This window comes from Chinchilla lanigera, unplaced genomic scaffold (genome assembly GCF_000276665.1).
Source record: "Chinchilla lanigera isolate Chin_1 unplaced genomic scaffold, ChiLan1.0 scaffold00146, whole genome shotgun sequence".
Taxonomy (NCBI): domain Eukaryota; kingdom Metazoa; phylum Chordata; class Mammalia; order Rodentia; family Chinchillidae; genus Chinchilla; species Chinchilla lanigera.
This window is the reverse complement of record NW_004955547.1, coordinates 1,948,682-1,975,575: the sequence shown is the minus strand read 5'-3', so window position 1 is coordinate 1,975,575 and position 26,894 is coordinate 1,948,682. Positions and strand designations below refer to the sequence as shown.

Here is a 26,894-nt window from a genome sequence, read left to right as displayed (position 1 = left end):
GATCCTCCCAAACGGGTTTTCTCCTCCTGCTGTCCTCTTCCTCTCCGCCTAAGCAGTCCCCTGAGAAGGAGCCTTGCGGCTGCCGTGGCTCCACCCGTGACCGTGGTCAGGACCTGCAGCAAGCGGGGGCGCCCACCCTCCCCGCAGACCGCAGCCCCATGGCGCGTGCGCCTCTCACCACGGTGCAGAGACCGCACCGTTTCCCATCTTCACAGCTCTCCCGCACGAGCTCTGAGCTGCGCGCACCGCCGCAGCCCCTTGACTCGGGCCCAAAGAACACCACAGGAGCAAACAGTGGGTACGGACTTTATTTTCCGCCCATCGAAGTGAGCACACACAGAGGGTGGGCAGAGGAGATGGTAATTCCAGTTACCTGCCTTGGGTCATAGACACAGATCAGAAAGGGGTCTTACTCCTACCACAAAATTGCTACGGGATTATCACAACGAAACATTTGTTCCCAGTTCTATTTACACCATGGAGCATGGAGAGGGATACAGTTCTTACACTAAAAATATATACTTTGGAATCTCTAAAACAAAAATATCTCTATCTCTACATGAGACCTACTATAAAGAAGAACATAGAAAAGAAGGGAAACATACCAGCACCTCAAGTTGTCCCCTTCCGTGGGAAGGTTATTCTGCTCTCCACCTGACACCGTTAGCCTGGAAGGGCGGCCATTTCTAACCAACCAGACAGACAGACACAGAGAAACAAGAGGGAGGCTTATCGTCCCAGAGGAGTGAATACGGGAAGGAGCGGGGGATTTGGCTTCTTTTACAAAAGGAGTAATTGCACATTCAGTTTGCTGCTTCTGTGTCCAGCGTTATTGCACATGTAAACAACCTGCACGGCGAAGTCCTCGGAGAACCTGCTAAGAGAAGCCCGGCTCATTTCCGGTGGGCTCAGAGAAGTGCTGAGTGGTTCTCCCCGTCTCTCAGGAAATACTAACGCTGTCAGCTAGAAGAGAAAGTTCTCTATTCTCCAGTGCTGAGAGTGGGCTAGATTTAAGAAAAATGTTAGTCCTTTTCTCTTCAGAAGGATCAGAAACCACTGCATTCCCTTTGAGCACAGAATCTCCTCAAAGGATCATGACTACGATGAATCACTCTGCTTCCTGAGTCCTCCTCCCGAAAAGGTTCACGGAACACTCTTTTTCTCTTCTCGCACTTCAAGCAGTGATATAGTTACTTCGCACTTCTTTTGGTTATGAAAATTACCTTCTTTCTGATAAAAGAGTCAACTATCCATTCTCTAGAATTAATGTTAAGAGACTGGTACAACAGAAGCATAAAGAATAGGCTTAGTAGAAAAATTCCTTACGCTCGTTCACGGACAGTCTTGTGTTTACACTGAAATGCAGAGGAACCTAAGGAAAATAACCATAAAATCCCCTTTCCGAGAAGCTCCAAGGCCAACTCAAAGATCTCACCACCCCGACTGGTGGTGGTTTCAGGACCTCCAATCCAGAACTTCTTCCGTCTGAGGAGAATGTGAGACTGAAGACCAGGCCGACAGGAGGAAAGGGACTTGAGAAGCTGAGACAGTAAATGGGCGGGACCTGATGGTGCTGCTTGGCCAGCCAGGGCCTGCTGAAGGGATTTCTACCTCAGGGGAGCCCCACCAGTTACCACCAAAAGAAAAGCAGCCTGAGAACATCCACGTAGGGCTCCCGGATATCCTGCTAACATGTAGCTTAGAAACCTGAGAAGTGTGAGAAAAATGCAGTGACAAATGAGCAAAGGCGACTGTGTAAAAGTCCTCTCGACAAAAGAACTTCAGAGACACTGGTGAAGTGGCAGAGAGAACGTCCTGGATAGTGCTCTGGGCCACGGGACCAAACCTGTTCCTATGCTTCAGACAAACCTGGGCGCAGAGCATTGAAGTCAACTGAGTAGATGCAGTGAGGTTTACTGACTTGGCCACTAAGAGGGAGTCTGGAGGGTTGAGTGAGTAGAAAATAAAGAAGAGTCAGAAATTTTCATTTTTGGATGAGCACAAACTACAGATTCCCCAGACCACAGACCTTTTAAAGGTCACAGTTATCATAGCTTGAGCTCTCAACCAAGCCTGAGCCTTAGAATACACCAAATTTGTATCTAACATTTATGACTAACTTAAAAGACAGTTACACCACAGCCAAAAAGGAAGAATGGCTTTTTACCTGTATTCTGGAAAAACATGGTTCACTTTCCTTCTATCCCAAAGGCAAGTTTCTATGAATAAAGGAGTGGGCATAGGGAATGTGTGCGGTAAGAAAAGATTTCTCGACAGTCCTTCAGAAGTTGGAAACCTGTGGCTGCAGGCTGAACATACCTGGCTTGCCTGGGTCAGTGAACAGAAATGGTTTTGGCTGCATATAAAATGTACAGTTAATGTATATATGTAACACAACTTCCTTTACTTAATCTTTAGAATGCTAACATAGGCACGTCTAAGGGGTGGGCTGCAGGTCAGGCATGCCTGCAAGTCCAGACCAGCCCTCCTGCGGGGGTAATGACCAGAAGGCAATCTGCCCTCTTAGCAACTACAATTCTTTTTCCTTAGAACCAAGATTCACATACCACCCTTTTCTTAGAGCCCTGGCCTCTCTCCCTCCTTACACTGATACCCCCAGTCTGTCAGGGCACTGACCTGGCCACACTCAAACCGTTGCTGATAGTTCTGTCATTGTGAAAGAGGGGACCACTTCTTTGGCCCAAGCAAATATGGACATGAAAATCACTAGTAACCGCTAGCCTTGCTTTCTACTCTTAAGTCAGTTTATGCTTCATGTTGAACTTAAATACCATTTTTCACAGATTAATCTGCCTATGTTTGTTCTCAAACTATTTATCAGAGACATCTGAGATGAAAACGCCCTGGACGAGAGAATGACCACATTTTTGGATGCTCCTGCAGCTTCATGCACAAAAGCGTAACAGTATCAAGGAGTACTCATGTCTACACTCTTACTGGCTGATGCACACGCGCACAGGCACTGCGCTGCTTCCCTGTCTCCCAGTTGCTAATGCCCAGCTGACTCTGCTTCATGTTCATCAGCCACAGATCTAAGCGAGGAGGCAGCCAGACTGGAGCTGAGTGTTTGGCAGGAACTGGGAAAGAGGAAAGAGTAAGAGTAGAGACGGTTTCTATCATTAGATGCAGCAAAAATGGGGCTGGGATGTACTTGAGAAAAACATAACAGCCTATTAGTACAGCCTTCCAAAATGGCTCACATTCCTACGATGCAGTGACTGGGGAGAGTCTGCTAGGGAAAGACTCGGAAGGGCATGCGGTCCATAACTGGACTACACAAAGCTAACGAAGGCTGCTTCCCTGGCCTCCAGCAGCTTAGCAGATACAAGGTGGCACAAGCCATCAGTGCATCGGGAGAGCCATTTTTCTGAGGGATTCTGTCACTGGTTTTGTTGCACACTGGGCTCTTCTCTGTTCCATCCTTTCCAGGTGAGGTGAGGGAAACAGGTGAAGTCGTCACCAACTTCCTCACACAGAAGGTGGAAGGAAAATATGGTGGTGGTGGGGGGGAATGGAACAAGAACGGGGGCCTATTTTTAGGGAAAAAAATGATGAAAAAGAAGCAAGTTCAAGGAAGTAGCCAGGGATGGAAAAGAAAAGTCAGTAAGAAAGCTTTTCCCACTGACAGGCTGCCTTTTACTTTTTCCACACTAAGTAGGTAAGGGGTATAATTACAGATTTGCTGTAATGCGATAAAATGTGAAGCTTTGGCTCACGAAGATTTGAATGCCCATATATTTCAAAGAAACATTCCTGATCCTGTCTGTACCATATGAAGGGAAGCCAAGGGTGTCCCTCAACAGCCTTATGACTAGAAATCAGACTAGGCAAACCAGGAACAATACCCACAATTCAGAGTGACACTCTTTAATATTTGAAAGCAGTGTGACATTCAGCCGTCAGACACCGGTACAATGATACACGCTGCTTGTTTGCAGTCCACACCCATCCTGAGGGATAGGTGTCTGTCCAGTACCAGTTGTTAAATATTTTCAAAATCATCTCTGCATTGAAAGAACTGTGTCCCTAAAAGTCAGCGAAATGTAGGGGAAACTCAGGTTCTTACAACATCAGTCAAAAGTCTTTAGAATAAGACTAGACTACATTAATATATTTTAAGAGTTTAAGGAATGAAAACTCAATATAATGATGTTGTCAACTCTTCATCTATGAACACAGAGCACAGCAGGGATTTTCCCACTGTACAAAGATTTTCCAGGATGAAGAACTATACGATTAAATTCCCTGGGTGTCAATGGGCTGGCTAGTCACATTCTGTGCACAAAGGCAGGGAAGGTCTACACATACGCACCACAGCCCACACCCTTGACATTCATTACAACAGAGAAGAAGAAACCATAAATGCAGTTTAAAATACTGAAATTAACTTCACCACTTACAGTTCATTTCTCAGGGTGGCTCTTTACAGCTGAGAACCAGAACTGTTGTCAACCAAAAGAAATCCATGATGAAGAAATCACATGGCTGAAGGTGGTTTGGTCCACTGAGCTGATGATGGCTCACTACTAAGGCAGCTAAGGAGACAGTACGTAAGCACTTGGATCTCTCCAGGATGGAATTAGAATATTTCCTCAAAAGACAGCAGCAGGACATCAAACATTCCCATGAAACGGCCAATAAAAACATCACATCCCTCTTTCTATTCACAAACAACTGCTATCGAATCTTTTCTAGGTATCTAGAAACTACACACTAAGACAAACCTTCAGGCTATGAAGTCCTTCCTGGTATCTAAACGAATTCCTTCTGTAGCAAGTGATGCTCATTCCCTTACTCTGTCCTCAATAAAAACCAAGGGAAGCTGCTTGTCCTCAGCGGTCATTACTAATTCCCCTCCCCGCAAGCCTTTTCCTAAATAAGCCGAACAACTCCAGTGTCCTCCTTGACCCCTGGGTCTTCCAAGGGTCTCACTGAGTGCTGCAGACTGCTGCTAGGGAGTGACAGAGACACTCCGGGTCAGAGGCCTGTCCTGGCTGTGGCGGTGGGCACCGCCAAGGCCCACATGGCTCGCCTCCTGACAGCAGAGCCCCCGACGGCCCCGGGGTCTGACTCCAAACAGGATGTGCAGTGGAGCTGAGACCCAGGGCCACCTAGGAGCTGGAAGATACCAATAAGACTGGGAACCTTCCCTTTTCTTTCTGCTCTCCTGCTACTCTCCCACCCACCCCTTAGGAAGAGGGACCGCACTGAGGGAATCCTCAATGGCAGAATGGATCCATGTGGCTCAGCAGGCCAGTAGAGTTTCAGAGAAAATGTCTGAAAAATGGGAAGCTGGGTCTTTAATGGTGGCAGTTCTGAAGAGAAAGGAAGAAGAGAAGGACCAGCAGGAAGTGGTCTTCTGCTTCCACGCTTGCAGCTGGTGCCTGGCTGCCGGTGTGAGGATGGCAGGGTGCCCTCTGCTGCGCACCAGGAATGACTGGGCTTCGGCAAGGCTTGAGATGACCAGAGATGGGGCCAGAGTTGGTCTTGGTTCTTCTCCGAGAGACTCACCATTTTCTCTGTAATCAGAACTCCCCTGAGCACCTCATGGCCCAAATCTTCCATCGGAGCAAAGACTCTTAGTTGAAGAGACTGAATAAAAGTGTTACAATGAGACAAAAAGGGAACACATGATTCATTCCTGCTTTTAACACAATACTTTGAAGATGTCACCACAATGTGGATCTGGCTGTATTTTAAGTTCATTTACAAGTAGACTAGTTCTCAACTAAAAATAACTGCGGTATACAGTTCGACAGCTGCCTGGATTTTCCTCTGAAGGAATAAGATTCTATATTTCACTCACATTCAGCACAGATTTATTTTAACCCATTCAATGAAGAAATAACCATTTGCACCCACTGGTGGCTGTGACTTTTCAAATCACTTCAATTTCTCCTCACAGCAACCTCGTAATTATCCCCATTTTACTGGTGGGTAAATAGAAACAGTGGTATGCCACCTTCTACATGGAATTAAGAGCAGAAACAGATTTCCTGATTTTCTAGCTTAAAAATTTAAAAAAAAATTTTGTTAAACTACAAAAGTCTTTAATAAGGCCTCAGTTTTGCCTTCAGTTTTCTGACTACTTAACCTGTACTTGACTAAATTCAAGTAATTTGAACACATAGCTTACCTCACTGCTGGCAAAAATATCTAAAGCCTTTCCATTTTCTTCATTAACCTGGTCAAAACTGATCTAAATTACTAGCAAATTATATAATATATATATACATATGTACCTATGTATATATACACACACATATATAATTTAGTTTATAAAATAAGATATTTATAATTTAGTATTTCAAAATCTTGGCAGTAATTCTCATTATGAAAACACAAATTTCTTTTTCATTAAAAAAATTTTTTTTAGCCAGGTGTGGTGGTGCACACCTGTAATCCCAGCACTCAAGAGGCTGAGGTAGGAGGATTGTTGCAAGTTCAAGATCAGCCTGGGCTACAAAGTGAGCTCAAAGACCAGCTTGAATTGCATAGTGAAACTCTGTCAAAACAAATTTTTTTTTGGTAGTACTAGGAACTGAACCTAGGGGGCCTTCACACTGAGCTATATCCCCAGCCCTTTTCTTTTCTTTTTATTTTTTTATTTTGAGAAAAATTCTTGCCAAGTCACTCAGTCGCCCAGGCTGGGCTTGAATGTGTAAGCCTCCTGCTCAGCCTCCCAGAGTGCTGGGATTACAAATGTACACCACCATGCCCAGCTAATAATTCTCAGTATGGAATAACTTAAATAGGTTAAAGTCAGTATCAATACTGTTTGTTTGCACTGATAGTAATAATAGATACTTTTAGCAACTTTCCAGTTTGTGTGCTTTCAGTAAGCAGAAATGCCCTTTAGATTTCAAAATAAGAAGTAATAAAGAGGATTAAGGGAAATAAAAGGATAAAGTGAACTTACATTCCAAAATAATTCTATCCTGACTTTGGACCTACGTAAATGGGCAGCTCAAAATGGCCTGTCTCTTTAAATATTTAGAAACCATTTTTACTTTTTTCTCCTTAGGCTTACAGCTATTCTCATGGGGGACAGCAGCAGTTTTAGAAATGCTGTTCACTAGAAAAATTCAACCTAACAGCTAAAACACATTTTACCTTCAACATTATTGTCATTTTCAAAAGTCAGAAATAAAAACCAGAAGTTGCAGTTCCCTTTACCTTTTTTCCTTCGTATTTCCAGAATTCATACTGAGAGCTTTCCAGACCGTGGTTTTAGGCATTTCATCAGATATATTAATCTCAGAGGGGTCACATCTGAAATCAATGCTTGGACAGTGAATGTCAGACGTAGAAGCGAAACACGTATCTCAGTCTGTAATGGCCCCCTCCCCATCAGAAGGGAAAAGACTGCGCCTGGGGGAGCCCAGCTAACAGCTCTCAGGAGCTCGAGGAATCAGATGGAGTCTGGTTCCTGGAGCCACTGAGGCTAGCTTAGAAAGGGGCGCAACAGCTGTCCCAGGCGGTGGCTGCTCCTCCAAGAGTTCACTGGGGATGATGATGACATCACGAGGCCAACAGGACAGCATCAGGAGCTGCCACTTAGAGTGCCCACTGTGCCAGGCACGCCTCATTCACTTTCCATTTACACAGCCAAACTGTTTTCATTTGCAGTTTACAGAGGACTTTTACACTATATTTTCTTAACAACTATCACAGCAATAGCGGTTAATAGCATCCTCATTCTGAAGGTGGGGAAACCAAGATTCACAGGGCTATGTGTCTGTCTAGGATCAAACAACAATAAGTGGAGAATCAAGACCTTAAATCTGGCCTTGGTCCCCTAGAGCCCCAGAGAACTCTGAATTCTTTCAGAGGGCAGAGGGGCTCCTTCTACAATACCAAGAAAGGAGACAACATCCCGCTGAAGAAGCAACATTGCTCCTCCTGTGCCACCAGAGACTTCAAAGCCTATGGCTCCCTCCATAATGACTTATAGAAATGTTTTTAGAGACCAAAGAAAAGACTTCCCTAATCTACCCCATATGAACCAGCCCACTGGGCAGCTGGGTCCTAGGATCTGGACGATCTAGGTCCTCTACTTTCTTCCTGCTCTGCTCCTCTCTGGACCTCTGGCTCCTTCAGGCAATGTGTTCCTCTTCCAAAATGGAAGCAAAATGCCAGGAGGGAAACCACACATGGGCCAGGTTAGTTTCCTGTGGCGATCAATAGGTTTGGTAAAGAGAGCAAAGGGGCTGACTGACTGGCAGAAGTAATGCATTCTTGCAATCCCAGTTCAGTTCCTCCTTGGCTCTCTGAATTACAGATGTCACGAGCCAGGTTGGAACGGACTTTGTCCATCTCTAAAGGCAGGCCCAAGAGTAGGCATCTCAGGTCCATAAGGCTGAAAGCTCTTTGGACATAAAGACCATGTCCTATTTATCTTTTTGAAAGGGGTGAAAAAAAAGGCAAAAGGAATACACAGACCTGAGTTTGAATCTTAATTTTTATACTTAGCATTGTAGCCAGGGACAAATTACTTAAACCCCTGGAAGCCTCAGTTTCCTCACTTGTGGTGGATAAGGAGACTGATCTCAGAAAACGCTTGTAAAGACTGACGGTGAGCACGTGAGCAAAGCTCTCTGCACAGCCCCGCACTCAGGAAGACACTCAGCATACTGGCTGCCCTTTCTTCTCCTGTGACCCTTTCACCTGGCAGAGTGCAAGGCACAGAGCAGGCCTTCAGTCCACAAGGAAACAGAAAGGGTAGAACAAGAAGGCCAAATACCAGCAGCTGGAGTTTTGGCAATACCCACAACCACAAGACCAGAACATTTAGAGAACGCCCCAAAAGTAAACTCCTTGCTGTTTTGGGAGATTTACCTGAAACTGTTGTTTTTTCCAGGACTACTTAATAACTTTCTGCTTTCTAGGGGGAACTTGTCTCCCCCTATTTCTAACATTTTCTCCACCTCCTGGAACAAAAGAAGACATTATTTTATCTTGGACCAAACAAGATCATGAGTCTTCACCAGCCCACTCTTCTATCACAATTTCTACCTAATTTTCTCATATTTACCATAAGAATATAATTAGATTCTTTCATAGGTTTAACTCATCACAAAAAGACAGACATATGTCTGCACACATAGAATAGTATTGAAAAAAATTAAAAAGAATCTGAATCTGAGTAAGCCTCTAGATCCAGTGACCAGTTTACTGGAAATACCAGAAACAGAACATGTTAGATGACACCAAGGAAGATACTTTGAAAGATCCACATAGTGGGAACCATATAGGTAAAAAATCTAGTTTCTTCCTTCTGCAAAAAGAAAAAAAAAACAGAAAGGGAACCCCTAAAGAAATTTTAGCAATACATCAACCAATTACAAATGTGGACCTGCTTTAGATACCAATTAAAATAAGTTGTTAAAAACAATAATAAGGGAATTGGGGAAATGTGAACGCTGACTTTTTTCTCCTTTTGTATATGTTTATAATGTTCCATAACAAAGTATTTTCTTGCAAATAATACCACTAATTTAAAGGAAATAATTGCAGCAAAAAAGTACAAAAGTGTTTAAAGTACTATAATAATAAAATGTAAAAGAACTAAACATTTTGCTAAGGGAAGAATACTTAAGTTACTACTATAAGAGTACAGAATATTGTATGTTCATTAAAACAATAAATGTATTATGTAAAAACACAGAAACATGAAAGTCTTATGAAATTAAGTTGAAGGGGAAATCAGAATATCTGTATATCTATATCTATACAGATATTTACAGATATAGGTATATATAAAATATATAATTATGGCTCTTGCATGAAAACTGTGCTGAAGATTTGAAGAGAGCATAAATGAACATAAATGGTGGATGGTGAGGCAGTGAAATTTTGGGGTCAAATCTCTACCTTTACTTCATTTAGCCTTTAAAATAACATGTTTATTTTAGAAATTTTGGAAAATAAAGGAGTACAATGTTTACCACCTTGAACTTAGCATCCCAAAAGATCTCTTGATTTTCCTACCAAATCTGCTATTTCTTGGTCTTCCTCATCTTAACAAAAATCATATAGAGTTGTCCTTGATTCTTCTCTTTCACCTAGGCCCACCAGTCACTAGCACAACCTACGGGCTCCATCTTCATAGCAGGCCCCAAATTCAGCCACTTCCACTACCTCTACCTTATCCCAAGTCACCACCATTTCCTTCCCAGACTGGCACCACAGTCCCTTTCCTAGTCTCCAGGCTGTCACTCTCCCTTCCAGCCTCACTGGCCTTCTTGGTGTCCTTGAAGCACATCAAACCCATTCATACTTCAAGACTTTTGCACTTCCTATTCCCTTCACCTAGAAGGCTCCTTACAGACATGCTCATGAAGGGCCTCTCACTCTATTCAGCGCTCTGCTCAGACACCTCTCCAGAGGAATCATCTGTAATCACCCGAAACAGAGTAACTCCCTCACCTTTACATTCTTCTTAAACTATACCATTACCTACAAGGTTGCATATATGTGTGAAATTATGTATAATTATACAGATATAATTATATATCCACATAAAAATATAACACTATAGTAATAAAACAAGTGGTGTCTCCATGAGAATGTAAGCTCCAAGAGGCCAGAGACTCTCTGTCTTGTATACCACTGGGTTTAGAAGTGAGAACAGAGTAAGCATTCAGCAGATATTTGAGGAAAGAAAGGAAATAAACTGATTTTAAAAAATTTATACTCATCACCCAAAGATACACACAGAACCACAATAAACATTTGGCCTATTTTTTTCTGATCTTTTTCTAATTTTTGTGTGTACTATTTTAAGTAAAATAGATTCTTACTACGTTTCATTCTGTATTCTAACACATAAAATGTCATAAATATGTCCACCTATCATTAAGTGTTCTTTAAAACTAGATTTTAAACTGTTGCCCAATATTCAATTGTCAGACATTTACTCTAATTTTTCTTCTTTGCAGTTGTTTTATATAAACACAACTAAAATCTTTTGTCTACATTTCTTACATATCTTTAGAATAAATTTAAAAATTAGAGTTGCAGGGTCTCACTATGTTGCTCAGGTCGGTTTTAATAAGCTCGGCTCAAAGTTCCTCCCGCTTCTGTTTCCTGAGCACTGTGAGTACAGGTGCATGCCATGTACTTGGCTTGGGTACATACATTTTTAAGAGTCTACTCTAAACTGCCTGCTAAAGAGTGAAAACTGGGGGCTGGGGATTTAGCTCAGTGGCACAGCGCCTGCCTGGCAAGTGTGAGATTGTGAGTTTGATTCCTGGTACTGGAAAAAAACAAAACAAAACAAACAAACAAACAAAAAAATAAAGAGTGAAAATTTACCCAATTTATACTATCACTTTTAGTGTATAAGAATTTCAATTACAGTGTTAGCAGCACTAGTTCTTTTTCTTCCTAAAAATCTTGCTAATTTGATATGTGAAAAATGTGTTCTCTTTATTTAAATTTCCATTTCTTTGTTGGTTAAATGAGCTTTTTGTCATAAAGTATTTGACCATGTGTATTTCTTCTTTTGTAAATTATCTCTGTCCCTTGCTCATTTTTATTCCATTATTCTTATGAATTTGAAATAACTATTTGAATAGTAAGGATATTAGCACATCTCAAATGTCATTTTAAAATTTTCAGATACCTTAAAGTTTCATATTTTATGTAGCAAATTCTCTCAATATTCCCCTTACAGCTTTCTTTCTGGCTAGGGATATACTTCAGTGGTAGAGTGCTTACCTAGCCTGCTGGAAGCTCTGGGTTCAACCCCTGGCTCAGAAGTTTTCTTCCATTGCTTTTGTATACGAAATTACTAAAACTTACTTAATAATACAAGCTTTTAAAAATTCAAGATATTAGAAAAATGTATTTTAAAGGAGACTATCTGGGCATTCATTACGTTTGGAAATACTTCCCAGCACATTCATTTCTTGGTCCATGCTATGGTTTGTGCCTGGATGTCTCCCCAAAGCCTCCTGTAGTCATGGGGCAGGCTTTTAGAGTTTACGACTGAACCATGATCCAATGCTGGGATTATGGGTGTGAGTGCTACATTCGCCCTGTGGTGGATACATTGCATATGTAAGAGAGAGAAAGAGGCTGCTTGCTGGCATTCCTCCCTTTTGCGTTGTTGCTTTTGCTGTGTTCTGCCGCCACCAACTGTAGCCCTCTGCCATGTGCCACTTTGCCTTGGAACCAGCCAAGTACGGACGAACTGAAACTTCCACAAACTCTAAGCTAAATAAACCTTCCCTCCCTTAATTCTGGGCATCAGATATTTTGTCTCAGCAATGAGAGAAAAGTAACCAAGACAGTCCAGTATTTTCATTTTGCTATACATCCTTCCCTTGCACACAAAGGCCATTTATTGAGGGTCCCCTTTGTAGATGACAGTGTGCCAAGTGCTGAAGGAAATGAAGGACTGAAAGTCCTACCCAAGTTATATTTGCACGGCGCCAAACAGCAATGACTATGGCTAAGTATAAAACACAGAAAATAATGGGGTTTATACACTTGTCAAATGAGATGTTTTGGGCTAACTTGAGCTATTGGCTCTGATGAGAACAGATTCCATGTTCACATTGTAGGTGTGAGCCTGGTAAGTAGACACTAGAAAACGAAAGGGAAAACTATGATTAACAAATCCAAAAATGAAGGGCGGACAGAAGCAAGAACTCTCAATCTGTTAAGTGTGGCACTGCATGCCTGTAATCCCAGCACTTGGGAGGTTGAGGAAGGAGATTCACCATGAGTTCAAGGCCAGTCTGGAATACATAGTGAGACCCTATTTCAAAATTTAAAAAAAATCATTAAAGAACCTCAATCCATTCTCAGAACACTTTGGGATAATCTTCCCAGCTCCTAAATAAAATACTTGGGATTGTAGACATGCTGACTTTTCATGTGGCGCTTCCTATGTTCTGTAATTTGAGGCCCCGAAGTATAGTTACTACAAGGACTCTGACCTCTTCCTCCTTGGCCTTCTTTTTGGCATCATCCAACTTCTTCTTTTTGCTTTCAGGCATGAGATCATCTAACCAGCTCAGCTCTCGCTTAGAGAAACAGAGGTCCATGAGTTTCCTGACAAAGACCAAGGCCAAAACCTAAACGAAAAATGAAAGGAAGAAAGTGAGTTACAGGAACTAATTTCCTTCCTGGCATTAAAAGCCAAGTCTTATTTTCAGAGATGACTAGGATTTTTCCAGCAACATCAATTCATAATAGTCATAACAGTTGCCATTTATTAAGCACCCTCTTTGTGCTAGGTACTAAGGTGTTTTACACAGTGTATGTTTTATACCATAACAACTCTACAAACTGGAGAGCAACTAATTTAACTCCCTCATTGAGAAGAGAAGCCACTCATCTGTAGATAGCTCAGCAGCTGCCTTCCCTGGCTGGGATCAGCAGGAAGGGACACGGAGTGGAGAGCCTCTGCAGGAGTGCGGCCACAGTGGCCAGCCTCGCCCAGCCGGAGCGTGCCTCACGGTGGGGTGACAGAACCTGGGAGGACTCTTTCCCTCTGGCCCTTTGCCTGTGCACCCCCCAAATCCTTGTTTTATGCCTGCCTTGTGAACCTGTAGTGGATTTGTGTCTGCTTTCTGGCCTACCCCGACACTCATCTGATAGGGCAGGAAACTGAGGCCCAGAGAGAGGAATGCTATGGCTAAGACCTCGTGGCAACTTTCCCAGTAGAGGCAGGTCCAGGGTATCTCAACCTCTTTTCTTCCCATGAGGGCCTCTTACAATCTCTTTATTTTTATAGATACACACCTGTAGTATATAATGATTACGTTCACTGTGGGCAGTTGGTGCATGTATGTAACACATCTTAATTCTTTTCACTTCTCTTCCTCCCCTTCTTCCCCCTCCCTCCATCTTTTGGTCCCCTTCCCACTTGAGAAAGGTCTATCTCTCTGCTGTCTACTGTCTATCTTTTATTTTGCTCTTTAATTTATCTATATTTTGGGTTTCTCATATAAGAGAAACCATGTGATAGTTAAGCTACGTGATTTATTTTACTTAACATATGGTCTCAAGGTACATCCATTTTCCTATAAAATGACTTGAATTTATCTTTCTTTATGGCAGTAGTACTGTAGGCAAAGAGAGCCAGAACCATCTAGAACAACCTGCCCGGTAGATTAGTGTTCATCAGCTACATCTGCTGGCTGGACAAGGAACGAGGCAAATTGGGCTGATCAAATGTAACCATATTTCTCTCCAATTTTAATGACTATTTTCAAATTAACGCAAGCTTGATGGGATCCCTTCCCAGGAACTTACTGTGTCCTTAACTATACATGTAATCCCTGAATATAACACATATGTGCAGAGTCTGACAAAATGGAGACGCCTATCTAATTCTCTAGGGAATCAGAGAAAAAAAATCTAAAACAAAATCACCATATGATCCAGCAATTCCATTCCTAGCTATATTCCCCAGAGAACTGATAGCAGGGACACACAGGAACACACGTGTGTGCACTCGTGGTCACAACAGCATTCTTCACAATAGGCAGAGGGTGGAGGCCATCCACGTACCCATCAACAGATAATGGAAAAACACAGTGGTCTGTACATACAATGGAATATTATTTGACCTTAGAAAGCACCAGGATTTCAGGCGTGGTGGCGCACACCTGTAATCCCAGCACTTGGGAGACTAAGGCAGGAGGACCACTGCAAGCTCAAGGCCAGCGTAAGCTACATGGTGAGTTCAAGGACAGCCTGAACCGCATAGTGAGATCTTGTCTCCAAAAAACGCACAAGGATAATCCTACAACAAAGATAAATCTTGAAGATACTATGCTAAGTGAAATAAACCACCTACAAAGGACAAAAATTGTACAGTTCCATTTACATATATGTCTAATAAAATACAGTAAAATAAAATAGAGACAGAAGGTGGAACAGTGGCTTCCCAGGGATTGGCAAGGGGAGGAGAGTAGGAAGTTACAGTTTTAGTGTGTGCAGAGTTTCAGCTTTTCAGGACAGAAACTGTTCTGGAAGGGGTGGTGGTAACGGAACCACAGCATGAACACACTTAGTGCCCCTGAACTGTGCACTGAACACACGCCAGTGTTCTTCACTGTTGTGTAAGGGATTTGTTACAATGGGAAACTTTATGTTACGTGCGTTCCACCATAATAACAAACACCAATAATAATTTACATTTTTGAAAACCCTCACCATCATCGGGAAAACAATGGCAGCTGGAGAGGCCTTGATGACCCAGAGCAGGACGAGGCAGGTGAGCTGGATGAGGGTGAAGAGGTGCACTTTGCGCAGAGGCACGTGCCGCAGGTAAATAAAGTCCGGCTGGTGCTTGGCGGGCATCCCAAAGAGCTTCAGCCGGTCGAAGAACTGAAAGGAAGGCGTCAGCATTATTTTCAGGAGGCCTCTCCGAGTCAGAATCTCTCTGAGATCTCTTGCTGAAAGTAGTTAACACTATTTCCCCCGGACAGAAATGGGAGCTGAGTCTCAGAACATAAATATCAGTCAAGAGCTGACACTGTCTTTTCTAACTCTGGTTCAGACTTCTTTCTCCTATCCCACACTGTGGCTCCTGAGAGAACTCCTTCTCAAGCAAAGTGGCAAATAAAATAAGTCAATTGCCAGGGGCACAAGTGCCTGCCTGGCAAGTACAAGGTCCTCAGTTCAATTCCTGGTACCCTCCCCCCCAAAAAAGTAAGTAAATCAATTGCATCTTCTGCTTACTATCAAATCCAAAGTTTTAAATTGTTCTTTTTGGAACTATTTATTGATTATTTTTAGTGAAAAATATAGAATATAAAAGCTATGCTCATCCTTATATTATAAAAAAGAAAACAGAGACCTGGAAATTAAGTACAATAACCTGTCCAGTGTCGCAACAGACCATAGTATATAAGAATGACCCCTGGGCATTCCACACAAACAGGAATCAGTCACCAACAAAAGAAGTGTTTATTACATCGTCTAAGCTTCCCAAATTATTGAAGACCATTCTTGATTCTCTCTGTGGGAAGGGCTATGAGGAATGAATTCACCGACAGGAAGAGGCAGAATGTAACAGGAAACGACACCTGCTTGCCTGTGACAACTCCCATTCCTCCAGTTCTTTTCAGCAAAGCACCTTAAAGTTGAACTCCCTTCTCTCATACATTAGCCTGGTTCTCATACGTTAGCGTCCCATGTATGGAAGACAGTCTGGTTCTTTTTTTTGTTTTTGAGACAAGGTCTCACTATCTAGCCCAGGCTGGCCTCAAACTCACAACAATCTTCCTGCCTCAGCCTCTCAAGTGCTGAGATACAGTTGTGCACCACCACACCTGGCAAGACAGTTTGATTCTTGACCAAGATTTCGGACCCAGGTTTGCCAGCACTTGGCAAAGAACCTAGTGCCTCATATATGCCAAATAATTTTGGAATAAGCAGTGAATGACAAGAACAATGACATCAAGCAGGTCACTCTGGAAGTCTCTGTACTCTCAGGCCAGTGTTCCTGAGAGTTCCATTATCAACAGATAATGGAAAAACACAGTGGTCTGTACATACAATGGAATATTATTTGACCTTAGAAAGCACCAGGATAACTGTAGTTTGCCCTATATCCAAAGAAATTTCTAAAATAGCCCAGCCAAACAAGACTAGGAAATAAGTTCTCAAGAACTGGCTGTGCTTTTCTTAGAGAGCTATCCCTCCCTGGTCAGGGCAGGTGAGCTTACAATGAGAAGACACCACCCAAGCTCAACTGCACAATACCTGGATTCCCTGTAGGGAAGAAACTCCCATGTAGAGGAAAACTCCATAGAGGACTGGCATCGGGATAAACTGCAGACAAAGGGCAGACAGTCCAGACATTACATTTGGTATCATGGCATGTTAAACATTATATGAACTTTTAAATCTCTGAGAATGAGCTAAATCACAAAAATTTCTTAATCGCTCCATTAGTTTCTGCTGCTTTTACATAGTAACTTACAAGTAGAAGCTAGCAATGATAAAAATTACTTTGTTCTGAAATGAAATGATTACATGTTAAGTTAAATCACAGGTCTCACATCTCCCCACTGTCTGGCTCTTTCTCCTCCCCGGGGACGGGTAGGCAGACAGACACAACCCAAAAGCCTTGGTAAGTCAGCATCCTTCTAGACACCTTCTAACCAACCAATCTGTCCTTCTTGAAACACTTGCCTCACTTGGCCTGCCACCGTACCTTCCCAGTTCCCTCCAAACTCTCCGGCAGCTCTTTCTTTCTTTTTTTTTTTTTGTACTGGGAATCGAACTCAGGACCTTGTACTTGCCAGGCAGGCGCTTATGCCACTGAGCTATATCCCCAGCCCCTCTGGCAGCTTTTTTTTTTTTTTTCTTTTTTCTTTTTTCTGGTACTGGGAATCAAACTCACGACTTCACGCTTGCCAGGCAGGCGCTGTGCCGCTGAGCTAAATCCCCAGCCCCCCTCTGGCAGCTCTTTCTGAGGCTCTATTGCTGTCTCTTCCTCAACCCAACTTCTAAAGCCTGCTCTTCTCTCTTCTTTTTTTCCTCTCTCTCTCTCTCTTCGTGGTTTGTTTATTTATTTATTTAGAGACAGGGTCTTGCTACATAATTCAGTTCAACCAGTAAGACTAGGCCTTGAACAGTGACTATGTATCTCATGCTGGCCTTGAACTCACAGTGATCTTCCTGCCTCAGCCTCCCAAGTGCTGGGATTATAGCCATGTGCCACCATGCCCAGCCCCTCTTCTCTTTTGAATCTACCCTTCTCCCAAGTGAGCTCATCTACCCTCTCAGCTTTCAATACCACTAGTAATAGTATAATAATAGTAATAATACTACTACTTATATTATTAATCCAGAACCATGCTCTAGTCTCTCCACGCAGCTAATTCCAGACTCTCACTCAAATCCTAACCATCACCCTATTTGCCACAAAATCAAAATGTCATCTATGCCATTTTAAGAAATGCTATTAATCTTCACCAGATGGCCGAGTCAGAAATGTAACAGGCATCTTTGGTTTTTTCCTTACCCCATTCCACATCCACTTCAGCTGGCCAGACCTTTAGATCTGCCTCTAAGGTGTACAGAGGCCCAGCCTTTTCATCTGCCAAGCCAGCATCACTGCTCACCTGCAGCTGCCTCCCTCGTCTTGCTTCTGTTCTCCTCCCATACACGTGTTCTCTAGACAGCTGCCGGAGTGAGTTTTTACAAATACCGTACTACCGAATCGTGTCCCCTTCCTGTTAAAGCCCCAAAGGCCCTTGCTGGCCTGGCCCTGCCTCCTCTTCAGGCTCCTCTCACTGACTTCCGCCTTACTCAGCACCCTTGAGCCTCACGGCCCTGATCTCTTCTAGAACACGTGTCACTCTTTCCTACTTCAGGGCCACACGTGGCCGCTTTTCTCCGCTTCCTTCGTGCCATCTTCTACCGCCCACGATTCGCTGGCTCCACCTTATCTTAAATACGGTCTTCTCTGAGCCTAACTGAATAGCACCCCTTCATTCTCTACAGCTGCAAAGAACGACGTATATCTCCTTTTCATCACTTACTACATTCTGTAATTATCATGTTTGTTTTCTTAACTAATTTTCTTATCTGTCTTACCCCCCTAGAATACGCTTTTCCAGGACTGGGATTTGTCTGTGGGTCTATTTGGCGAGCTGCTGCGTCCCAAACACTTAGCAGGATTCCTGGCACCAAGACACTCAATATTTGTCTCCCAAATGAATGAATAATTACCTTTAAGATAGCCGTCATGAAGACTGAGCAGCCCATCAGCACGAAGATCATAAGGCCTGTCACTCTCTGCTCCCGGATGCCCAGGAACTTGGGCTGTTCTCCCGGAGCAGAGCACTCAGATTCTAGCTTGAGACTGTTCACGTGTGTGATGGACAGGACAGTTGCAGCCACAAACCAGGGCAGGCCCATGATGGAGCAGACGCCCAGCATGACGGCCACCATCAGCAGGTCCAGGTGATAGCCACAGCCTTTCTGTGGAGAAGAAGAGCACCCGTCACTATCAGCGGGCTGGCTAGAGCGCTGTATACAACACTGAGCTAAGGGCCCTGGCCCAAAGCAGGTAGAGGTTTATGGGCAAGGAGGAAAGGGCCCGGGTGCCAGAGGAGTCTTGCAACTCCCCTGGTTAGAAAGAAACAGAAAAGAAAAAAGGGAACTCTTAGCCTGTCCTACACGTCAAGACCCATTCTTTATCCAACTGCCCCCAGTTTACGCTGAGTCTCACACATTCAAAGATCCGTTTTCTCTGGAAAAGTAACTAGAGACCAACCCATGTCTTGCTGATTCTAGTAGACACTCATAGGAGTTGGAGATAAATGTTCCTGCATTCCTGCAATGCACCTCAGATCCCTGCCCGATCTGGGTGTTACCCAGTCTAAGTCAGGAAACAGCAGAGAAGGAAGGCGTGAAGCACCTCACTCGTTCATGCACTGGAACTAACTCTAGCACCTAAGAACCCTGCAGTTCAAAGTTCAATCTGGAAAACACCTGTAATTGACACGAAAGGGACAGTACTTGCTCAAGGAGAATGTAGCTGCCCGAGCCCTAACCTGAACCTCAGGAAGACAAGTTATGTAGCTGTGGAATCCAAGCATGTAGCTAGATAAGGGCCGTCAAACACTCTGCCCACCATCTGCCCCTGGAGGCTTAAGAGAAGAGGCCCGGGAGTCCAAGCTTCTTTCCCATCATACCTCCATGTCCACTCTAGTTTTGTTTCCAAACCAATTTCTTGTAATTAGTGGGTGGAGAATGAAGACCCCTTAGGAGCCCCTTCTAAGACTTTTTACCCAGGTTCTGCAGTTCCTGGTGTTCATGGGCTTATCCTAAAGTAAAAATGTGACCGGCTGCCACAGCGTTCTTCTAGGTCCCAACTTCTTGTTACCTTGAGCTTGTGTTCCTTCCTGTTAATGATGACTGCTGTGATCTGCTGGTCCATGAATATCAAGATGGTGCAGAGGAGAGCTGGGATGATCGCAGCTATCACAGTCCACCAGGGGTTGGGGCCAATGGGATTGATAATCCATCCCCGATCATCCCTTGTTGGCTAATGGGAAAAAGAAAGACTCTATTTTTCCATTTTAAGTTAACTATAGTCATTAGGGCAAAACAGATCAACGTGAATCAGAATTATACATTTCTTTTTATCTTCATTCGAATGAGAATCCCTTTTTAAGAAGAAGGAAAACAGACATGAAATACAGCAATCCCTCAGGAAATCTATGACCTTTTTCCAAATCCTCTGTGAAATAGTCAATCCTCAGTTATTAACTTGCTGTGGAATATTTATTAATCCTACACTTCTTCCCCCTTATTCTCCAAATCCCTCTGCACAAAGAAAGCAACTTATCTCAACATTAGTCCAAGTAAATATAATTAACAACCAAATCTGTTCTAAAAATATTAATGGCTTCCAGAGACAAATATAAATAACTTAGAGCAGTGACAATGAGCTTTTTAGAGCTTTTCATGCTGTAGCCCGCTGCGCCACACGCAGCGTAGGTTCAGCACCTCTGACTTAGACTGTCCTCCTACCGCTCCTCTCCAGAGGCCATAGAATGCCTCCACAGCACAGCAAAGGCAAAACAGAGCCAGCTGCACGGATCTCTCGGGCTGGGGTTGGATCACTGCATAGGTCTTCTCCCACCATGGTGCAACAGGATCCAAGGCTTGAGAAGAGCCCAAGATGTCTGCACTTGGACTTTTGGACTGAGGAACCCTCCCAGTGCTTCTATGAAGTAGTTGTTCACAAAGCTTGGGAGAGCTATGACATGCCCACACTTTCCTAGATCCTCAGCCTCTAGCCCCAGGGTACTGTGGGGAAGACAAGGTCGCCATTTTTGGCAAGTGGTGTTAGAGGATAAGAGGCCAGGGAGAGGTGCGGGGCAGAGCAAGAGCCAGGATGCAGTAACTTGGTGATTTCCCGGGTTCATATGCTCAAGTTCGTTTGCTCGCCACTGACCAAGTCAATCGGAGATGCGAGGGGCCCTTTGTCTCAGTCACCATCTCCCAGTATGCATGGCCTACTGCCCAGATCTATTGCAGGGAACAGCATCACAAGCTAGAAAAACATTCCAAGACAGACAGGTAGCCCTCCCTTGAGACCTGGGTAGCCCTGGCAGCCACGCTGAATCTGAAGGAGTGCCAAGTGCAGATGTGGCTTAGGAGGTGCCAGACCAGCTGCCCGTGGCTAGAGCTCACCTTGCGGGTGCAGCAGTTACAGGGTCTACACAGCGTGCAGCCCCCACTGAGCTCACCCACTTATTTCTCCCCTTGAGCCTCCACACCCACCCAGCTCCTGCCCTGCATGAGAGTACCCGGCTTGCAGGCAGTGATACCCTGGGACTGGGGGGAGCCCTGGGGCTGCACCACCGATTGGACCCCACTGGGGCCTCCTGGGATCCCCGCAGTCCTGGATGCCTTCTGGAGACTCTCCGTCTCCACCATACCCTCCACGTTCTAGAAGGGGGGCACCTTTGGGGACCGGGAACCATCAGGCGCAGGACTATGCTGGGTCTGTAGGGGGACCTGTGGCCTAGGGCAGTGGGGCCTCGTGCTGGGTCCTTCTACCTCAGGAATACATCCTCTCCCAGATACTGCTTTAAATGCTCCCAAGTCCTTACTGGGGCCCCACAGGACCATTTTTTTGAGTTTGTAGGATTAGTAATACTCATAGGTGAGGTTTTTCTTTGTGTTTTGAAACACAGCCTTCCTATGTAGCCCAGGCTGGGCTCCAACTTGTGACCTTGCTGCCTTGGCTTCCCTCAATGTTGTGATTACAGGTGTGGGCCACCCTACCTAGCTCCTTTTTTATTTTTTATTTTGATACTGGGTCCTTGGCCAGGCATGGTGGCGCACGCCTGCAATCCCAGCACTTGGGAGGCTGAGGTAGGAGGACAACTGTATGCCTGAGACCAGCCTGGGCTACAAAGTGAGCTCAGGGCCAGCCTGGACTGCATAGCAACCCTGCCTCAAAAAGACAAAGAAAAAAAAAAAAAGATACTGGGCTTGCTAAGCCTGGTAAATTGCCTGGGCTGCTTAAACTTGTGATCCTTCTGCCTCACACCCCAGGGTACAGGGATTACAGCCCTGCACCACCATGATAGGCTCTTTTTCATTTTGAAAGAGGGCCTCACTAAATTGCCCAGGCTGGCCTTGAATTTGGAATCCTCCTGTCCTGCTTCAGTCTCTGGAGTAGCTAGGATGACAGACATGTGCCACCTTGCCCCACTAGTTTTCCTTATTCTTGTCTTCTAGAGTTTATGCTTTTGTTTTTCACCTTGTTTAATAAATCTTTATCACATGGTCAAGGAAGTATTCTGTAACCTTTAGTTTTTGCCTGACATAAGAAAGATGTTATGTAGAATTGATTGCACATGATGTGAGGTAGGGAGTCTGCCCCTCCACAGATTTCCAGTTGAGAATCTCATAATTTACTCCATCATAAATCAAAGGTTCAAGGGCTGGGGATACAGCTCAGTGGCATAAGTGCCTGCCTGGCGAGCGCAAGGTCCTGAGTTCGATTCCCGGTACCAAAAAAAAAAGAAGGAGGCTATAAATCAAAGGTTCATTAAAAAAAAAGGGGCCAGGTATATAAATAGGCCCAGAATTAACCAAAACTCAACAAAAAAGAGCAAAATTTGTTATATCTGAAGTATTTAGTTCTATATTAGTTGTGACTCTCACGTTCAAAGGCTCTCTAATAATACTGGTAAGTCCTAAATTCTGAATATGTTAGATTCTAAAAGTTTACAGAACCTATGTTTCCTTAATAACAATGTTCTAAGTAGCAGATAAGTCCTTGGACAAGCACAAAAACGTATTAAATCCTAATGACGTGATGGCCCCTAGTAACAGCACAGCTAGCCCACCATATTTGTGATTTCTATATCTTTGGATTCATCAGCTTCAGAGTGAATATATTTGAGAAAAAATTGCATCTATACTAAACATGTAGATTTCTTCTTTATCATTATTCCTAAACACTACAGCATAATAAGCACTTATACAGTATTCACATTATATTAGGTGTTATAACAATCTAGAGATGACTTCAAGTATACAGGAGGATGTACACAGGTTATATACCAATGCGAGACCATTTTATTTAATGGACTAGAGTACCCATGTCCCTAAGGGTCCTTGAACCATCTACTGAGATATGAAGGGATGCAGGGGTAACTGTCCCAGCTTTAGGTTGGGTCCTACGAGCTGGCAGCCATGTGACTTACTACGGAAGGGAAAACGGAAAGAAGAAAAGTTCTTCTCTGCCTCCTGAAAAAGCAGTATTTTCTTGGACACCCTCCAATTTCCCTTTCTCATCTCTCTCCTACCTCCCAGAGGCTTTCTTCCCAGATGGCCCAGAAATTCAGTGACTTCTGACTATCTTAAGCCTACCCATTAGGGAACTTTTCCAAGGACTGCTTGATGCTCCTAAGTTACCTGTTTTTATATGAAATCCATTCCTCTTGCAGGGCTGAGCTCAGCTAGGTATTAGAGAGAAAGCTGATTATGCTTATTCACACAAAGATGAAAAGGCCAGATTCTCAGGGGTGTTGTAAGACGGTGTTTGTTAACTCATAAATTCCTAACTGATGGTATTTCAACAAATTTAACAAAATTAAACACTGATATACAATAGGGGGAAAGTTATTTTTAACAGGTGTTTTTCATAGAGAAAGACAGAGGGAAGCCAAGGGCCAACGAGTGGGGCCAAAGGCAGGCAAAGAAACTGCCTCTTTCCCCGCCTGCCCTCTCCTCAGTCCTCTCCCATAACCCTACTCTCTTACTCTTCCGAAGTCACTGAGGGCGCCAGGTCTTCTCTCCCCGCTACCCACTGGTGATCTGTGCATCTGAGCACAGCTTTTCTATCTTTTCTGCCTCCTCAGCACTGCCAAACCGAAACAGATTTGGAGTCCCATGTATTAATTTGTTTTGCACTATGTACATGTGTTTTAAAAGACACTGTAGAGCTGGGGATTTAGCTCAGCGGCACAGCGCCCGCCTGGCAAGCACAAGGTTGTGAGTTCGATTCCCGGTACCAGAAAAAAAAAAAAAAAGACACTGTAAATTACAGATTATACAAGTAACCAACAGAACAGCACTGAAGAGATACCCTGCTTCTCTGGGAGGGGTCCTAGCGGGACTCCAGACAAGGTCCCTCTTAGGTTCATTTCTCTTCTACACAGGAAGACCCTTGAGCGGAGGGTGTGGGGCCTTCGCCTTCCCATCCCTCCTCGTACCCTAAACAGTGCTGCTCAGTGAAGGTGCTGTTAACTAGATTTGTTCCAGGGACCCACATTTCCACAGAATTGCGTATGTATTTATGTCAATAAGCATGTTCCATTATTTTAAATCTTAACTGTAAGTGGTGTTCATGATAATTGGGTTTTTTTCACTCATTAAACAATTTTCCTGTTCCTTTATTTTCCTGTTCCTTGACTTTTCTGATCTGAACTCAGCTAGACCTACAGAGTTGAGTTTTCTGAATAGCAAGGTAGGAGAAACAAGTTTTATATTCAGAGAACTGCAAAACTTATCTAACAACTGGAAAGTAAATGATGTGGAAAGGCCTTTGAAATCAACCTGGGATCAGATTCTACAAAACTCAGGAAGGCACCAAGCATCCTGAGATCCACTTACCTTGAACACACTGGGAACTTGAAGCTTTGGTGATGGGACTCCAATCAAAAAATCAATAATCACCATTGTGAAGATAGTGAGGAAAACTGCAAAGTCACTCACCATGGAGCGCACCTGGCATAAGATTGAAACAGTGTTTTGTTAAGTTAAATATGCTAGAAAACAATTTAATATTGTAAAAGCTTTAAATATTCTGAGGAAAATCCTTTCATTTTATAGTTGAACTAAATACAAGCATATTTAAACAAGAGGATGTATCAGTACACTCAAATTAATGCCCCTAAAGGGGCCAGGATGAGGGAGAATAAACCCTCTAACAAACTCCAGTGTGACCCAACCCAATCTCTGACAAGTTCTATTTGGGGCATTTAGGCCCAGGTTCAGGCTCTAGTTCTAAACACCAGGAAGTAAGATTCTCTTGGATAGTCATGGTCCAAAATGCTAGGCAGGAGCTTCAACAGTAGCATCAACTCCGCTTCCCTGCACACCCAGTTATCCGGGAAAGGATCTAGGCCCTCTCACCACCCCACTGCTCCCACTCAGTGCAGTCACCAGCAGCTCTTGCTGGGGCAACTATAGTGGCCTCCCAATACTTTCTGTCTTTGCCCTCCAGAGGTTTCTTTCAACAGCCACAGGAAGGGTAACTTAAAATATAACCTAGATGATATCACACTTCTACCAAAACCCTCCAATGATTCCTTGTTTCATAGAATTAAAAACCCAAAACGCCCTCTTGGCCTCTGAGGCCCACACAGATGGCATCATCCCCTCTCCATGCATAGCTCCTAATGCTTTTCTGCTGCTCTGCTCATTGCTGCTCCTGAAACGTGAGCCTCATTCTCACTCAGGGTCTTCACACATGCTCATCCCTCTATCTGCAATGCTCTTCCTCTAGGTGACCTCTTGGATAGCTCACTAACCTCCACCAGCTTAACTCATATACTGCCTCTTCTCTGACATCTTCTCTAATGATCCTACTTAAAACTGGCCACTTCCTGCCACCCCAGGGCATCCTGGACTTCTCTCCTGCTTGCTTGCCTTTCCCTCTTTTCTTTCTTTCTTTCTTTCTTTCTTTCTTTCTTTCTTTCTTTCTTTCTTTCTTTCTCTTTTTCTTTCTTTCTCTCTCTCTCTTCTTTCTTTCTACAGCACTTATTTCCATTTTGTTGTGGATTCCCATCCAATTTAAGGCCTTCTCTAAGCAAATATATTATGCTATAGCTTAGTGTAGCTTTAATAAAATAGTTTCTGCTAGGTGTAGTGGCACATGCCTGCAACCCCAACACTCAAGAGAGGCTGAGGCAAGAGGACTGCTGTGAGTTCAAGGCCAGCCTGAGCTACAGTAGTGAGCTCAAGGCCACCCTGGACTGCATAGTGAAACCCTGTCTCAAAAAATGAGTTCAATTCTCTCAAAAAAAAAAAAAAAAAAAAGAGAAAAATAATCACAACATTAAAATGCTTTCTATCAAATGACTGTGCCCACCTTAGCATGAACTTCCAGCACAGACAGAGCAGAAGGTACCCTAGCCATGCATAAGTAACATCAGCAACAGCTTAACAAGACTTCACTTTGCCTTGTCACTGGAGGCATCTAGCACCTTCTCCATGGTTTTGTTAGTTCTTCCCTTGATGTTATATAAACTCTGAAGATTCCCCGCTCCTGAAACCTGTCGTGACCATCCTGGGGCCCAGGACAGGGCTTCTCTGTCCTCCAAACTCCTATGGTGCTGACACACCAGGCTGGCGTCCAGCTACTTACTACTGTTGCATATGGCACCCAGTTGCTTCATGTGGTTCCTTCTCTATTTGATGGCAGATATTGTCTTTTAAACTTCTTTCGCATCTACCATAGCACTTACCTACTCCTGAGTAACAGTACTCCATAGCCATTTGTTAACTATCTCTTCAGACGGTAAACAAAGATTCAGAACTTGGTTAATACGTATGTTTCTTAACTACTACACAGGGTCATGAAGTGTAGGAATGGGTTGGAATGTATGTATCAACTGACCCCCCACCCACTCATATACTTTGTTCTGAAAATGTGCCTGACTGAAAGCTCAAAAAACCGTTCTCTCCTGAGTTGGGCTCCTTTTCAAAGCAAAGGCCCATTTAGCTACTCTACACCCTCCCTCTAATTAAGCCCTGACAAAACTGGCAGAAGCCCTGCCATGGTACAGACGATGCTATGTGGATCAGGGGAAGGTTGTTGGGGCTCCGGTGATGCAAACCAAACTAGGGCATGGTGCCTGCTG

At 43.8% G+C, this 26,894-nt stretch overlaps 1 protein-coding gene across 1 annotated transcript in view; it reads right to left on the bottom strand.

Moving 5' to 3' along the window:
• Positions 1-290: 290 nt before the first annotated feature.
• The window catches only part of Slc4a8 (solute carrier family 4, sodium bicarbonate cotransporter, member 8), a 78,689-nt gene continuing 52,085 nt past the window's right edge, over positions 291-26,894 (bottom strand). Inside the window, exons 17-25 of the mRNA XM_005415404.2 lie at positions 24,643-24,756; positions 19,886-20,047; positions 18,727-18,978; positions 16,750-16,818; positions 15,196-15,369; positions 12,969-13,106; positions 8,860-8,951; positions 7,198-7,293; positions 291-5,613 (exon numbers count right to left, since the gene is read on the bottom strand). Of these exons, the coding sequence (XP_005415461.2) occupies positions 5,601-5,613; positions 7,198-7,293; positions 8,860-8,951; positions 12,969-13,106; positions 15,196-15,369; positions 16,750-16,818; positions 18,727-18,978; positions 19,886-20,047; positions 24,643-24,756 (1,110 nt within the window). The 3' untranslated portion in view covers positions 291-5,600. The remainder of the gene's footprint in view (positions 5,614-7,197; positions 7,294-8,859; positions 8,952-12,968; positions 13,107-15,195; positions 15,370-16,749; positions 16,819-18,726; positions 18,979-19,885; positions 20,048-24,642; positions 24,757-26,894) is intronic.